The 15,363-nt window shown below is 44.6% G+C and overlaps 1 protein-coding gene and 2 long non-coding RNA genes across 4 annotated transcripts in view; 2 read left to right on the plus strand and 1 right to left on the minus strand.

Annotated features, from left to right (window-relative positions):
• LOC133640938 (uncharacterized) overlaps positions 1 to 15,363 on the plus strand; it is a 285,276-nt gene that overhangs the window by 262,008 nt on the left and 7,905 nt on the right. The gene's annotated exons all lie outside the window — the stretch shown is intronic.
• Positions 1 to 15,363, plus strand: part of rhag (Rh associated glycoprotein) — a 23,268-nt gene continuing 7,905 nt past the window's right edge. The window contains exons 1-2 of the mRNA XM_062034655.1: positions 1 to 321; positions 6,677 to 6,860. Of these exons, the coding sequence (XP_061890639.1) occupies positions 144 to 321; positions 6,677 to 6,860 (362 nt within the window). The 5' untranslated portion in view covers positions 1 to 143. The remainder of the gene's footprint in view (positions 322 to 6,676; positions 6,861 to 15,363) is intronic.
• The window catches only part of LOC133640937 (uncharacterized), a 23,921-nt gene continuing 15,216 nt past the window's right edge, over positions 6,659 to 15,363 (minus strand). For both annotated transcript variants that reach the window (XR_009824229.1, XR_009824230.1), the window contains exon 6: positions 6,659 to 6,825. This is a non-coding gene — a long non-coding RNA (uncharacterized LOC133640937). The remainder of the gene's footprint in view (positions 6,826 to 15,363) is intronic.

Below are 15,363 nucleotides of genomic sequence, written 5' to 3' on the forward strand. Positions count from 1 at the left end.
TCAATTTCTTCCCTCAATTTACTGTTAGTAAGTCAGGCTTACTGTGTGTGTTCGTGCGTATGTGTGTGTGAGCGCACATTGTTGCATGAATGTGTGTGTGTGTGTGTGCGAGCGCCACAGACAGATAACTATAGTGTCTCAGGATGCCTGCGTACGCCACCAACATGAGGCTCAAGTTCCCCATCGTGGCCTTGGCTTTGGAGATTATCACCATCATCCTGTTTGCGGTCTTTGTGGTGTATGATGACGGCAAAGGTCACGGCCATGGCACGCACTCCAACGGCACGAGTGAACACGAATCGCCTATGGAGCTCTATCCTAGTAAGTCTGACTGGTGCTGCTGTATAAAAGATGCGCTGAGTGGGATATCTATATTAGTCCAAAGGTCAAACATATGATTGGTGTTTTTGTATTGATTCTGCTCCAATTATAACATGTTTAGTCCTTTATTGAAAGCATATTTGGTACCTAAACATGAGTTGAATTTGCAGAGCTGTTATAGATGCAATGATAACGAGTCATATTTTCAGGCTGTTGAAAAAAGGTCCTGTGATACACAAATTATTTTAGCATGAGTCAAATCTCTTTCATATGACATCAATTTAACCAGTTTGGCTTCCAGCTAACTTAAATGAATGGATGCAACTTTCTTTCGAAGTGATTACAATAACTCTTGCAAACTTTACAAGCTGTCGAGTTTTTTAGGTTAAATTATGATGGCAAAAGACGTTTCTTTTTTCAGTTGGAATATTGTGAGTTTAATGTTAATGTTGTTACTGAAGGCAGTAACAGGAGTCAAGAGGGTTATGCTCTCCTCCATCCCACATGTCTAATCATCCAAAAAAGTACCCCCAGAGTATGTGTCGGGTGGCATCCTATCATGGAAAATTTTTAATATAAATAAAGAATACGCATCTGCAACTTTCTTGCAGTTTTCTGCTGCGTTCAAATGCCTGATCACAGTTGGGTGTGGCAGGTGTGGCCTACAGAGATAAGCTCATCGCTTCTTCAAATGGCATAGTTTTTTGCACAGTGCCATTTTTTGCTATATTGTTGCAGAATGACCATATCAAAACCCCTGAGGGGTGCAGAGTGGACAGTAATTGATGTCATGAAGATAATGAGGAAAGTAAGGTATTCCAAAGTTACCTTCAAGGGATGTTAAGGATTGTGGTCGTAGGCTTTAAATACATTTACATGTTTTGGAATATGCATGTTACTGGATACTGGGAAGTCTACGTATATGTGCAGTGTGTACATAAGGCAAATTATGGATATTTTATGGTGCAAAATTATTTCAAACATCACTCCTTCACATAAACATTTCCACCCCAAGGGTATCTCCTAGTGAGCGTTGCCTAACGTCTGGGCATGATGAAGACACTGTGGCTGCGTCCCAATTTTATCTCCTCATATTCAGCGCGCCGTTTAAAACCATGTTCTTTAGTCACCACAAAAATGGGGTGTCAAAATGGAAGCGAAAGCATCAAATACTTTACACACAATGCATCACTGCAGGTGTAAGGCAAATGATACCGTTTGTACTATTTGGTTTGTTTTTTAAAGAACGATACCACATTTAACAGCACTACAGTAAATGAAAATGGAACCTCTCAGGATTAACACTCATAAATTCACTCACTCATTCATTCATTCATTCACCTCAGCCTTTTACACATACTGCCATAACTGCAAGCGCTTTTACACAGCATCCAAAAAGATCATCAGATCCAGCATCAAGTGTGATTTTATAAATAATTTAGGGGATAGTGACAATTACTTTCAACACAACGCACAGGAGAAGTGAGACAATAAACGAGGGATACTCAACTAAATTGTTTTGGGGGCCACCTTTCCAGAAAGCTACGGATTAAAGGCCTACTGAAAGCCACTACTAGCGACCACGCAGTCTGATAGTTTATATATCAATGATGAAATCTTAACATTGCAACACATGCCAATACAGCCGGGTTAACTTATAAAGTGCAATTTTAAATTTCCCGGGAAACTTCCGGCTGAAAACGTCTTGGTATGATGACGTTTGCGCGTGACGTCACGGGTTGATGCAGACATTTTGGAATAGCACGGTGGCCAGCTTAAGTCGTCTGTTTTCACCACATAATTCCACAGTATTCTGGACATCTGTGTTGGTGAATCTTTTGCAATTTGTTCAATTAACAATGGAGACAGCAAAGAAGAAAGCTGTAGGTGAGATCGGTGTATTAGCGGCTGGCTACAGCAACACAACCAGGAGGACTTTTAGTTGGATAGCAGACGCGCTACCGTGAGTTCAGCTTTGGCTTCCAAATATTTGATCGCTTGCCCGTACGTGCGTGCCGCTATGTGCATGTCACGTACGTAACTCTGGGGAAATATATGTTTCTTGCCAACTCTGATGGCGGCCGGGGTGTCGTCGAAAGCTACAACGCCGTCCGCCGCCGCGCCACTGTCTTCACCTGTCTGGGTTGACTTACTCGTCTCCGGGCCGCCGACCGCACCGATCATCGTGGTGAAGTCCTTCGTCGTGCCGTCGATCGCTGGAACGCAGGTGAGCACGGGTGTTGATGAGCAGATGAGGGCTGGCGTAGGTGGAGAGCTAATGTTTTTAGCATAGCTCTGTCGAGGTCCCGTAGCTAAGTTAGCTTCAATAGCGTCGTTAGCAACAGCATTGCTAGGCTTCGCCAGGCGTCACAGCATTAACCGTGTGGTTACAGGTCCAGGGTTTGGTAGTATTGTTAATCTTCTGTGTATCCTTCCAGTCAGGGGCTTATTTCTTCTGTTTCTATATGCAGTTAAGCACGATCCCATCACGTTAGCTCCGTAGCTAAAGTGCTTCACCGATGTATTGTCGTGGAGATAAAAGTCACTGTGAATGTCCATTTCGCGTTCTCGACTCTCATTTTCAAGAGGATATAGTATCCGAGGTGGTTTAAAATACAAATCCGTGATCCACAATAGAAAAAGGAGAGAGTGTAGAATCCAATGAGCCCTTGTACCTAAGTTACGGTCAGAGCGAAAAAAGATACGTCCTGCACTGCACTCTAATCCTTCACTCTCACTTTCCTCATCCACAAATCTTTCATCCTGGCTCAAATTAATGGGGTAATCGTCGTTTTTTTCTATCTGAATCGCTCTCGCTGCTGGTGTAAACAATGTGCAAATGTGAGGAGCCCTTCAACCTGTGACGTCACGCTACTTCCGGTACAGGCAAGGCTTTTTTATCAGCGACCAAAAGTTGCGAACTTTATCGTCGATGTTCTCTACTAAATCCTTTCAGCAAAAATATGGCAATATCGCGAAATGATCAAGTATGACACATAGAATGGATCTGCTATCCTTGTTTAAATAAGAAACTTTCATTTCAGTAGGCCTTTAAGGTGACAACTTCCCACTTTACTAGTAGTGAAGTGAAGGGAAGTGAATTATAATTTATACAGTGCTATTCTCTAGTGACTCAACATATTACATAGTAAAAGCCATTATATCAGTTACATTTAAACCAGTGTGGGTGGCACTGGGAGCTGGTGGGCAATGTATCTTGCCCATGGACACAATGGCAGTGACTAGGATGGCGGAAGCGGGGATCAAACCTGGAACCCTAAAGTCACTGGAACGGCCGTTCTACCAACCGAGCCACGCCGCCTCTAGTCTTATTTTGTATATTCCAGAAAACCAGTGTCCCCTACAGTGGACATTTAATTCAAAGGTCATCTTGATGACAGCACTGTAGTTTTTTAAGAATCTACTGCAGTGTCTCACAAGTTGATTTAACTGCACTCACGGGTAACCAGTTGAATAGGCCAAATGATGAAAAAGAGAGGGCCTAAAATGGAACCTTGTGGAACACCACTAGTATAACTAAAGAGGTTGAACAAATGACTGACTGCATCTGACGTAAACAAGCTAAGGCAGCAACGTGGTGACATAAATCACATAATGAAAAAAAACAAATGGGACTGTGAAAAAGGAGACGACTTAAACGGGTGCCTTGAGGAACGCCTGAGTTTAGTAAATCACAATTTTGGTACTAGTGTTCTATCTTTACTAGCAGGGTTAAAATGTCACTGCAAGGATCTGCCAATGTCTTTACAGTGGTTCAAGTTCCTCTATACCAGTGTTTTTCAACCACTGTGCCGTGACTAGTGTGCCGTGAGATACAGTCTGGTGTGCCCTGGGAGATGATCTAATTTCACCTATTTGGGTTAAAAATATTTTTTGCAAACCAGTAATTAGTCTGCAAATTATGTGTTGTTGTTGAGTGTCGGTGCTGTCTAGAGCTCGGCAGAGTTCTGTGTAATACTCTTCCATATCAGTAGGTGGCAGCAGGTAGCTAATTGCTTTGTAGATGTCGGAAACAGCGGGAGGCAGTGTGCAGGTAAAAAGGTATCTAATGCTTAAACCAAAAATAAACAAAAAGTGAGTGCCCCTAAGAAAAAGCATTAAAGCTTAGGGATGGCTATGCAGAACGAAACTAAAACTGAACTGGCTACAAAGTAAACAAAATCAGAATGCTAGACGACAGCAAAGACTTACTGTGGAGCAAAGACGGCGTCCACAATGTACATCCGAACATGACATGACAATCAACAATGTCCCCAAAAAAAAGGATAAAAACAACTGAAATATTCTTGATTGCGAAAACAAAGTAGATGCGGGAAATATTGCTCAAAGGAAGACAAGAAACTGCTACAGGAAAATACCAAAAAGAGAAAAAGCTACCTAAATAGGAGCGCAAGACCAGAACTAAAACACTACACACAGGAAAACAGCAAATAACTCCAAATAAGTTACGGCGTGATGTGACAGGTGGTGACAGTACACCTACTTTGAGACAAAAGCTACATTGATGCATGCTTTGTTATGGTTGAAATTCATATCCAACAATTGCGACAACGACTTTTTACCGTCAACTGAGTTTCGTTTTTTAATTATTTCTGCTGGTGGTGTGCCTCTGGATTTTTTCAACGCAAAAAATGTGCCTTGGCTCAAAAAAGGTTGAAAGACACTGCTCTATACAACAGCAGGACTCTTGTGCTTTAGGAATTTGCTGCAAAAATGTTTGTGTCCCAAGTTTTGAACTGTACTCAGGGGCCGGGATGGTGTCATTCCCCAGCTGGGATTGGCCCCTGGGCCGCCAGTTGATTGCACTGCAATACCCTTACGAACCCTTGCCATTTTCTGTAAATCGGACCCTACAATGGTTCAGGGTAGATGTCCAGATTACCATGCTTAGTAAAGTTAAAGTTAAAGTTAAAGTACCAATGATTGTCACACACACTCTAGTTGTGGTGAAATTTGTCCTCTGCATTTGACCCATCCCCTTGTTCACCCCCTGGGAGGTGAGGGGAGCAGTGGGCAGCAGCGGTGCCGCGCCCGGGAATCATTTTGGTGATTTAACCCCCAATTCCAACCCTTGATGCTGAGTGCCAAGCAGGGAGGTAATGGGTCCCATTTTTTTATAGTCTTTGGTATGACTCGGCCGGGGTTTGAACTCACAAATAAATAAATGATAAATGGGTTATACTTGTATAGCGCTTTTCTACCTTCAAGGTACTCAAAGCGCTTTGACAGTATTTCCACATTCACCCGTTCACACACACATTCACACACTGATGGCGGGAGCTGCCATGCAAGGCGCTAACCAGCAGCCATCAGGAGCAAGGGTGAAGTGTCTTGCCCAAGGACACAACGGACGTGACTAGGATGGTAGAAGGTGGGGATTGAACCCCAGTAACCAGCAACCCTCCGATTGCTGGCACGGCCACTCTACCAACTTCGCCACGCCGCCCCTACCGATCTCAGGGCGGACACTCTAACCACTAGGCCACTGAGTAGTAAACATGGCATCTGTAAAGCTGGTGTGCTATGGAGTTTAAAGCGAAATTGTTGCACACGCATTGTATAAAAGGCGGCAAGATGCCAGTTTAACCATTTTAAGCAGTCAGTGCCATTTGATTGGTGAAGCTTATTAATTACTGTGAAAACATAGTAGTCAAGTCTGGTCGCTTATAAAAGGTCTCCGGTTTTGTAGTTTGTAAAATTAACCTTAAAAAAATACCATGACTACCATTGATGATCACCACCTTTCACCTAATCATCATACAAAGGTGCTGGATTCCTGTTTACTGGCTGCCATTAAGAATGTTATGCTACAAGGAAATTACCCCCATTGTCTTTCTAGTCTGATGGAATTGCCATAGACGGCGTCCATCACATCAACTAAACGACCAACTTCCTGTCTGAGGACGCACCCAGTCTATCATCCCAGAATTACTGGTCCTCTTTAAGATTGGAGATGTACACGTACACTCCTAAAAAACACACTCTCTTCACTATACCTTCCCCCCGCCTAAACCCTGTCATATGGTCGTCATAGAAAAGCCGCGAAGTCGACTGGAACACCGGGAGCATTTTTCCCAGAATCCCACTGGGTATGATTGAATTGGTTTTCAAGTCAACAGGTCACGCCAGACAAAACAGCCCGTGTGTTATCATTTCCACAGGTTAAATGAGTGAGCAGGAAATTAATAGCGTGAGGCCTGTGCTGAATTGACCACATTGCATAACAAAGTGTTCCGTCTAATTCAATTTCAGTACCACCAAGGAGTTATCTGCAGGGGCTAAATTGCGTCTAGCGTGACAAAGCACTAACCTCCTCCCTCTGTCATGTCCCCAGTGTTCCAGGATGTACACGTCATGATATTCATCGGCTTCGGCTTCTTGATGACTTTCCTGAAAAGATACGGCTTCAGCAGCGTGGGCATCAACTTGCTACTGGCCGCCTTCGGCCTGCAGTGGGGTCTCCTCATGCAGGGTATCTGGCATCTGGATGATGGCAAGATTAAAGTCAACATCTTCAAGTAAGACCAGAGCCTCGAGTGCTATTCCTGCACTTGCATCTAGGGTTGCAAAATTTTGGAACACTTATCAAATTAATTCTTAATAATTTCCATCTATCCTCATATACCCCTGTATATTTGCAAAACTGCTGGTTAGTTTGTCACAGAAAACTCATAGGACGCAGGTGTCAAATTTAAGGTTCGGGTGCCGGATCTGGCCCGCCACATAATTTTATATGGCCTGCGAAAGCCATCCATCCATCAATCTTCTTCCGCTTATCCGAGGTCGGGTCGCGTGGGCAGCAGCTTAAACAGGGAAGCCCAGACTTCCCTCTCCCCAGCCACTTCGTCCAGCTCTTCCCGGGGATCCCGAGGTGTTCCCAGGCCAGCCGGGAGACATAGTCTTCCCAATGTGTCCTGGGTCTTCTTAGGGAGGCATCCTGACCAGATGCCCGAACCACCTCATCTGGCTCCTTTCCATGAGGAGGAGCAGCGTCTTTACTTTGAGCTCCTCCCGGATGGCAGAGCTTCTCACCATATCTCTTAGGGAGAGCCCCGCCACCCGGCGGAGGAAACTCATTTCGGCCGCTTGTACCCGTGGTCTTGTCCTTTCGGTCATAACCCAAAGCTCATGACCATATTTGAGGATGGGAACGTAGATCGATCGGTAAATTGAGAGCTTTGCCTTCCGGCTCAGCTCCTTCTTCACCACAACGGATCGATACAGCGTCCGCATTACTGAAGACGCCGCACCGATCCGCCTGTCCATCTCACGATCCACTCTTCCCCCACTCGTGAACAAGACTCCGAGGTACTTGAACTCCTCCACTTGGGGCGGGGTCTCCTCCCCAACCCGGAGATGGCACTCCACCCTTTTCCGGGCGAGAACCATGGACTCGGACTTGGAGGTGCTGATTCTCACCTCAGTCGCTTCACACTCGGCTGCGAACCGATCCAGTGAGAGCTGAAGATCCTGGCCAGGTGAAGCCATCAGGACCACATCATCTGCAAAAAGCAGAGACCTAATCCTGCAGCCACCAAACCGGATCCCCTCAACGCCCTGACTGCGCCTAGAAATTCTGTCCATAAAAGTTATGAACAGAATCGGTGACAAAGGGCAGCCGTGGCGGAGTCCAACCCTCACTGGAAACGTGTCCGACCTACTGCCGGCAATGCGGACCAAGCTCTGACACTGATCGTACAGGGAGCGATCCGCCACAATCAGACAGTCCGATACCCCATACTCTCTGAGCACTCCCCACAGGACTTCCCGAGGGACACGGTCAAATGCCTTCTCCAAGTCCACAAAGCACATGTAGACTGGTTGGGCAAACTCCCATGCACCCTCAAGGACCCTGCCGAGGGTATAGAGCTGGTCCACAGTTCTACGACCAGGACAAAAACCGCACTGTTTTTCCTGAATCCGAGGTTCGACTGCGAAAGCCTAGCAATAATATGCATAATTATAGTTTTTTATCTTTTCTTTAATAAACGTATTTGTTCTTTCCATTTTGACATAAAAAATACAAGTACTGTAAAAACTTTAATATTCTCTAATAATGCATCAAAAATCATTGTACATTACATTTGGGGTAAAATAAAAATAAATAATGTATGCTTGACGTATGATTTCAAAGCAAGTTTCATCCAAGTGTACACTATAAAAATGACAAAATGAAAAATTGCAGTCGCCAGACTTTTAACGTAAAAAAAATTGTGAGTCCGTTTTTTCAATTATAGTAATACACTATAAAAACAACAATTGTTGATTTACTGTAAAAACAAAAAACAATTGGCAGCTCAGTTGCCAGAATTTTGCCGTAAAAAAATAGTGGTACCGGTTTTCAAGTTGTAGTACGATACTGTACAAACAACAATAGATTATTCGGTAAAAAAATGGCAGTTTAGTCAGCAGAATTTTATTGTGGTGCTGTTTTTTTTAATTTACAGTAATATTCTGTAAAAAAACAAACCAAAAAAAAAAAAAATTTACAGTCAAATTTTGGTGACTGAACAGCAAGTTTTTTACCGCAAAATCTAAAAAAATGTTTACTGTGTAAGTAGAAAACTGTATAATAATCATAGGTGGATTAATGACCGGGCCTACCGGGCCCAGGCCCAGGGGGCCAGAGGCCCCAAGGGGCCAGGCCAACTTGGCCTCGCGGCCGCGACCCAAGCAAAACTACTTTTGCAAAAATAATAATCTTAAGCCCCAAGGGGCCAGGCCAACTTGGCCCCGCGGCCATGATCCATAGAGGGTAAGAGGCCCCAAGGGGCCAGGTCAACTTGGCCCCGCGGCCGCGACCCACAGAGGGCCAGAGGCCCCAAGGGGCCAGGCCAACATGGCCCCGCGGCCATGATCCATAGACGGTCAGAGGCCCCAAGGGGCCAGGCCAACTTGGCCCCGCGGCCACGATCCATAGAGGGTCAGAGGCCCCAGGGGGCCAGGTCAACTTGGCCCCGCGGCCACGATCCATAGACGGTCAGAGGCCCCAAGGGGCCAGGCCAACTTGGCCCCGCGGCCACGACCCACAGAAGGCCAGAGGCCCCAAAGGGCCAGGCCAACTTGGCCCCGCGGCCGCGAGCCACAGAAGGCCAGAGGCCCCAAGGGGCCAGGTCAACTTGGCCCCGCGGCCACGATCCATAGAGTGTAAGAGGCCCCAAGGGGCCAGGTCAACTTGGCCCCGCGGCCGCGACCCACAGAGGGCCTGAGGTCCTAAGGGGTCAGGCCAACTTGGCCCCGCGGCCATGATCCATAGAGGGCCAGAGGCCCCGAGGGGTCAGGCCAACTTGGCCCCGATCCATAGAGGGTCAGAGGCCCCAAGGGGCCAGGCCAACTTGGCCCCGCGGCCACGACCCACAGAGGCCCCAAGGGGCCAGGCAAAATTGGCCCCGCGGCCATGATCCACAGAGGGCCAGAGGCTCTCAATCATTATTATCAAAGCTAATTCTCAAATTGGATGGATCACACAACCTCACTCACATATTCTTTATCAATTATTAAAGGTTGTTTCTGAATTTTGATCACAGAACTTAATGCAAATATTCTTGATTGATTGACAAAGCTCATTCTCAAATTTTGATTACACAACCTTACTCTGACAAATTATCATTATCAAAAAGCTCTATCTCGAATTTGGATCACAGAATCTCACTCAAGTATTCTTAGCTGTGCCCCTCCCCCATCAAGTCTTTCATAAACCGGTCTGTTCTTTTAGAATCTCCTCATTTGGTATTTTGAACTCGTGAGAGACTGCTCAAAATTTGGTTTCCTTTCCCTCAGTTCAGACTCAGAGATAATTTGAAATCATTCAACAAGAAGTTTAACGCGCGCACACACACACACACACACACTTGAGTTGAGCATTACTTGGAAATTCTTATATTTTCCATTTTGCTGTTATTATCAGCATCTTCCCATTTTGTCCTTTTCTTTCGAGAAAGTTTACAGTCTGACATTTGTCACTGCTGTCAGTTAATAACTTTTTGGTCTTTGACCCATTTTGTCATTTTCTCGATTCGATCGTCACTGACCACTCTCTCCTGTCTGGCAGACATCGTTGCTGCCATCATAGCTAGCAAGCTGCCTGCAGCGGGTCATCCCTATGTTCCCCGTCCCTATGTTACCCGGGTCCTATGTTCCCCTCTACCGGGGAACTAAGGACCCTTTTTAAAAAAAAGGGTTCTATGTTCCCCGCTGCGGGGAACGTACAACACTTTTTCCAGAAAAGGGTTCTATGTTCCCCGCTGCTTCCAATGCGCGACTAAGTAAGACGCACGCAGACACGCATGACAGAGACGCGTTTAAGTTGTCGAAGGAAGGAAGTTCGCGTTTGAGTTGCTCTATCTGCTGCCGCACGCCCTATGACAGGTTAGGTTTAGGGATGGTTTTGGTCAGGGCACAATTTCGCCAAAAAAGTGCTCCACAACGCCCTGTGACAGGTTAGGTTTAGGGATAGTTTTGGTCAGGGCACAATTTCGCCAAAAAAGTGCTCCACAACGCCCTGTGACAGGTTAGGTTTAGGGATAGTTTTGGTCAGGGCACAATTTCGCCAAAAAAAAGTGCTCCACAACGCCCTGTGACAGGTTAGGTTTAGGGATAGTTTTGGTCAGGGCACAATTTCGCCAAAAAAAAGTGCTCCACAACGCCCTGTGACAGGTTAGGTTTAGGGATGGTTTTGGTCAGGGCACAATTTCGCAATTTCGCCAGATACAATGCAGGGAACATAGGACCCTTTTTTAGAAAAAGGGTCCTAAGTTCCCCGGTCGCATACAAAGACCCAGGAACAACCGGGGAACATAGGACCCGGGGAACATAGGACCCGGGGAACATAGGCACGCTCCCGCCTGCAGATAGCAACATTTTGGTGTCCTTTGGGAAAATATTTAGAAAGAAGACAAAAGTACACACAGTTGTACAACTATTATCTTTATGATCTTTTTTTTGTTAGTTTCTCTGTTACTGTGTGTGGCCAATTAAGCGACTTTTGGCCATACCTGGCTGGTGACATTTAGCGACTTTCTGGTTGATGTTAAGATTAATAATAGCAACAGTTCTCTTCATCTTAATGCAATTTATTGTGTCTGTCTCTCCACATTTTGCCATTAGGTACTTTGAGCTCTTGTTGGTCAGTCACTCTAAGGTACATTGTTGCTGCCATCATAGCTAGCAAGCTGCCTGCAGATAGCGACATTTTGGTGTCCTTTGAGAAATATTAAGAAAGAAGACAAAAGTACAAGACATTGTACGATTACTATCTTTTTAAAATTATTTGTTTCACTGTGTGATTGACCGACTTTGCTGCTAGATTTCGCATCTTTTGGCCATACCTGGCTAGCGACTAAAAACATCATTTAGCGACTTTTTGGTTGTGAAGATAAGTGGTAAAAGCAGATCTTCCTGTTGGTCTTCCCACATTTTGCCATTTGGTACTTTGCACTCTTCTTGGTCACTCCAAGGCATTTGTCCCTGCCTTCAGCTAGTCACTTGGCTCTTTTGGAATATATTTCACTGTAATTGGCTCTCTCTCTCTCTCTTTCTCCTCAGTACAAATCAGCCTGTTCCCTTGCCATTCATCACTGACCACTCTGCTCTCCTGTCTGTCAGACATTATTGCTGCTTGCAGATAGCTTGGGGTCCTTAGAGAAAATATCAGAAGAGAAAAGTACACAATTATCTTAATTATCTTTTTTATTCAGTCAGTCCTTCAGTGAGTCCCAGTGTGTTGGCGATTAAGCAACGTTGGCATTCAATTAGCGACTTTTGGCCATACATGGCTGGCGACTCAAAAAACTAGAAAAAAAGTACAAAAAGTTGTACAATTAATATCTTTATTATCCTTAATTCCCCTGAATCCTAGAGTGTGTTGCAATTAAGCAACTTTGCTGCTAGGTTTAGCGACTCTTGTTTTGGGCATACCTGGCTAGCGACTACAAACATTATTCAGCAACTTTTTGGCTGTTAAGATTAACGTTAATAAATTAAATCCTAATACAATTTATTGTGTTGGTCTCGCCATCTTGCTATTAGGTACTTTGAATTCTTGTTGGTCTCTGCTAAGGTATCTGGCTGTTGTCTTTGCCTTCAGTTAGTCACTTGGCTCTGGAATATATTTAACTGTACTTGGCTCTCTCTTTCTCCTCAGTACAAATCAGTCTGTTCCCTTGCCATTTAGACATTTTCTTGATTGGATCATCACTGACCACTCTGCTCTCCTGCTGTCTATCAGACATTGTTGCTCCCATCATAGCTAGCAAGCTGCCTTGGTGTCCTTTGTGAAAATATTTAGATAGAAGACTAAAGTGCACAAAGGTGTACAATTATTATCTTTTCAAAATATTTGTTTCACTGTCAGTGTGATTGACCGACTTTGCCGCTAGATTTCGCGTCTTTTGGCCATACCTGGCTAGCGACTGAAAACATCATTTAGCAACTTTTTGGTTGTGAAGATAAGAGGTAAAAGCAGATCTGCCTGTTGGTCTTTCCACATTTTGCCATTTGGTACTTTGCACTCTTGTTGGTCACTCCAAGGCATTTGTCCCTGCCTTCAGCTAGTCACTTGGCTCTTTTGGAATATATTTCACTGTAATTGGCTCTCTCTCTCTTTCTCCTCAGTACAAATCAGTCTGTTCCCTTGCCATTTAGACATTTTCTTGATTCGATCATCACTGACCACTCTGCTCTCCTGCTGTCTATCAGACGAATCAGTTGATTCTCTGCTCTCAATTGTCTATGCTAGTAAGCTGTTATTCTCTGCTTTGGAGTGTTGATGCTGGGTTGCTAGTTTTCTAAATCACCTCACACACTTGAAGGAAGCAGCACCGATCATAAACACACAAACAAACTCACACACACACACACACACACACACACACACACATAGTTGGTTTATCTGTTGTGATAGGCAAAGAGCCAATGTGCAAAGAAAGAAGGGAAATATGGATCATAAACGTTTAAGTGGAGGAGCTAGGAAAAAAATTCAGCAAGAAAAGAAAAAAAAGGAATCAGTTTTACTTGAGAGTGTTCCAAATATCTCCAGCTTCTTCAGTACAAAGACATCTGCTGAAAGCAATTCTATAAATGCTACTGCAAATTCAGCTAAGGTTAGCAATGCACCTGAGCTAGCATGTAGCTCCCAAGATCCTGAGACCACTACAAGTGTAGACACTGAACCAAATGCTTCTGATGCTTATGATTCAACCAATTCAGCAGTAGCCAGTTGCTCGGATGAATGTGAGGTCACTGCACCTCTGGACAGCATAGAAAATGAGCTGAATCTTTCTTCAACACCATCTACAGTGACAACTCTACCTAGTGCTCCCGCTAAATGGGCTGAGACCCTCACTGAGTCAATGAAGGAAGTTCTTATTCAAAGAGGTGCAAAATCATTTCACAACCGTCACAGCCATTATCCAGCTTCTGTGAGGAACAGTGGGCTAGGAGGCAAAACCCGATGCCTAAACAATGAACATTTTACTTCACACTTGCCCAATGGACAACGAGTACAAAGAGAGTGGCTGATGTACTCTCCCTCTACTGGTAATGTTTACTGCTTTGCATGCAAACTGTTTTCCCCAAAAACGCATTCTTTTGTGACAGGCTATTGTGATTGGAAACACTCAGAAAGATTTGGTGAACATGAGCGAAGTGCTGAGCACATAACCTGCATGCAAGCAGTCTTGAACCGCGCCAAAGGTGCCACAGTTGATGCAGACCTGTTCAAACAGTTTCAGGCAGAGAGCAGCTATTGGAGGCAGGTGTTACAAAGAGTTGTTGCAGTCATTAAATTCCTTGCAGAAAGGGGCCTTGCATTTAGGGGTAAAAATGAATCGTTAGGGTCTCCTCTCAATGGGAACTACCTTGGTATTCTGGAGGTCCTGGCTGAATTTGATCCCTTTCTAAAGGATCACATCAGAAAGTTTGGGCAGATGGGTCGAGGTAATACCTCATATCTGTCCTCCACCATTTGTGAGGAATTCATTGAATTGATGGGTGCAAAAACCAAACAGGCTATAGCAGATGAACTGCAAGCAAGCAAATACTACTCTATCATTGTGGATTCAACCCCAGATTTATCTCATGTGGACCAATTGACATTCATATTCCGTTTTGTTAGCAAAGAGGGCAGTGTTGTTGAACGCTTTGTGGGTTTTGAGCCCATTACTAGCCATACAGGTGAAAGTTTGGCTAACTGTGTCATGTCTGTGTTGGAAAATCTAGGGTTAGAGCTGTCAAATTGCAGGGGGCAGGCTTATGATAATGCCAGCAACATGTCAGGGAGGTATAATGGGTTGCAGGCTCACTTAAAGAAAAGCAACCCATTAATACACTATATTCCATGTGCAGCTCACTCTTTGAATTTGGTGGGAGTCAACAGCATTGACAGATGTGGAAATGAAGTCTCTAAGTATTTTGACTTGATTCAGTCTATTTACAACTTCACAACTGCATCCACACACCGATGGGACAGGGTATTTGGCAATTCCAACATAGATCTCACACTTAAAGCTTTATCCAACACGCGTTGGAGTTGCCGTGCAGAATCTACCAAAGCACTGTGGCAGAACTACAGTAAAATAAAAGCAGCACTACAGGTTATTTCCACTGATGACACAGAGAAACGAGACACACGAACTGAAGCTGACAGTCTAGTGCGGAAGCTGGATTCACTTGAGATGGCCTTCATGGCAGGCTTTTGGGACACTGTTCTGTCCAGATTTCAGGCCACAAGTCTGCAACTTCAAAAAGCAGACATGGACCTTGGTACAGCAGTTAGATTGCTGGAATCTCTGCGCACCTTTGTTCTCTCCCAAAGAGATCTATTTGATCATTTTGAGCAGAAAGCCTTAAACATGTTGGGTGGCACCCCATCTTACAGGGCTGAACGGACGAGGAAACGTAAAAAGTTTGCTGATGAATCAGCATCCCCAGATGTTGTGCTTGAGGGAAGGCAACTGTTTCAAATAGAGACATTTATTGCCTCTATTGATCAACTGAGTTCAAGCCTTAATCACCGTCTGGAGG

Source organism: Entelurus aequoreus, linkage group LG23 (genome assembly GCF_033978785.1).
Source record: "Entelurus aequoreus isolate RoL-2023_Sb linkage group LG23, RoL_Eaeq_v1.1, whole genome shotgun sequence".
NCBI classification, from domain to species: Eukaryota; Metazoa; Chordata; class Actinopteri; order Syngnathiformes; family Syngnathidae; genus Entelurus; species Entelurus aequoreus.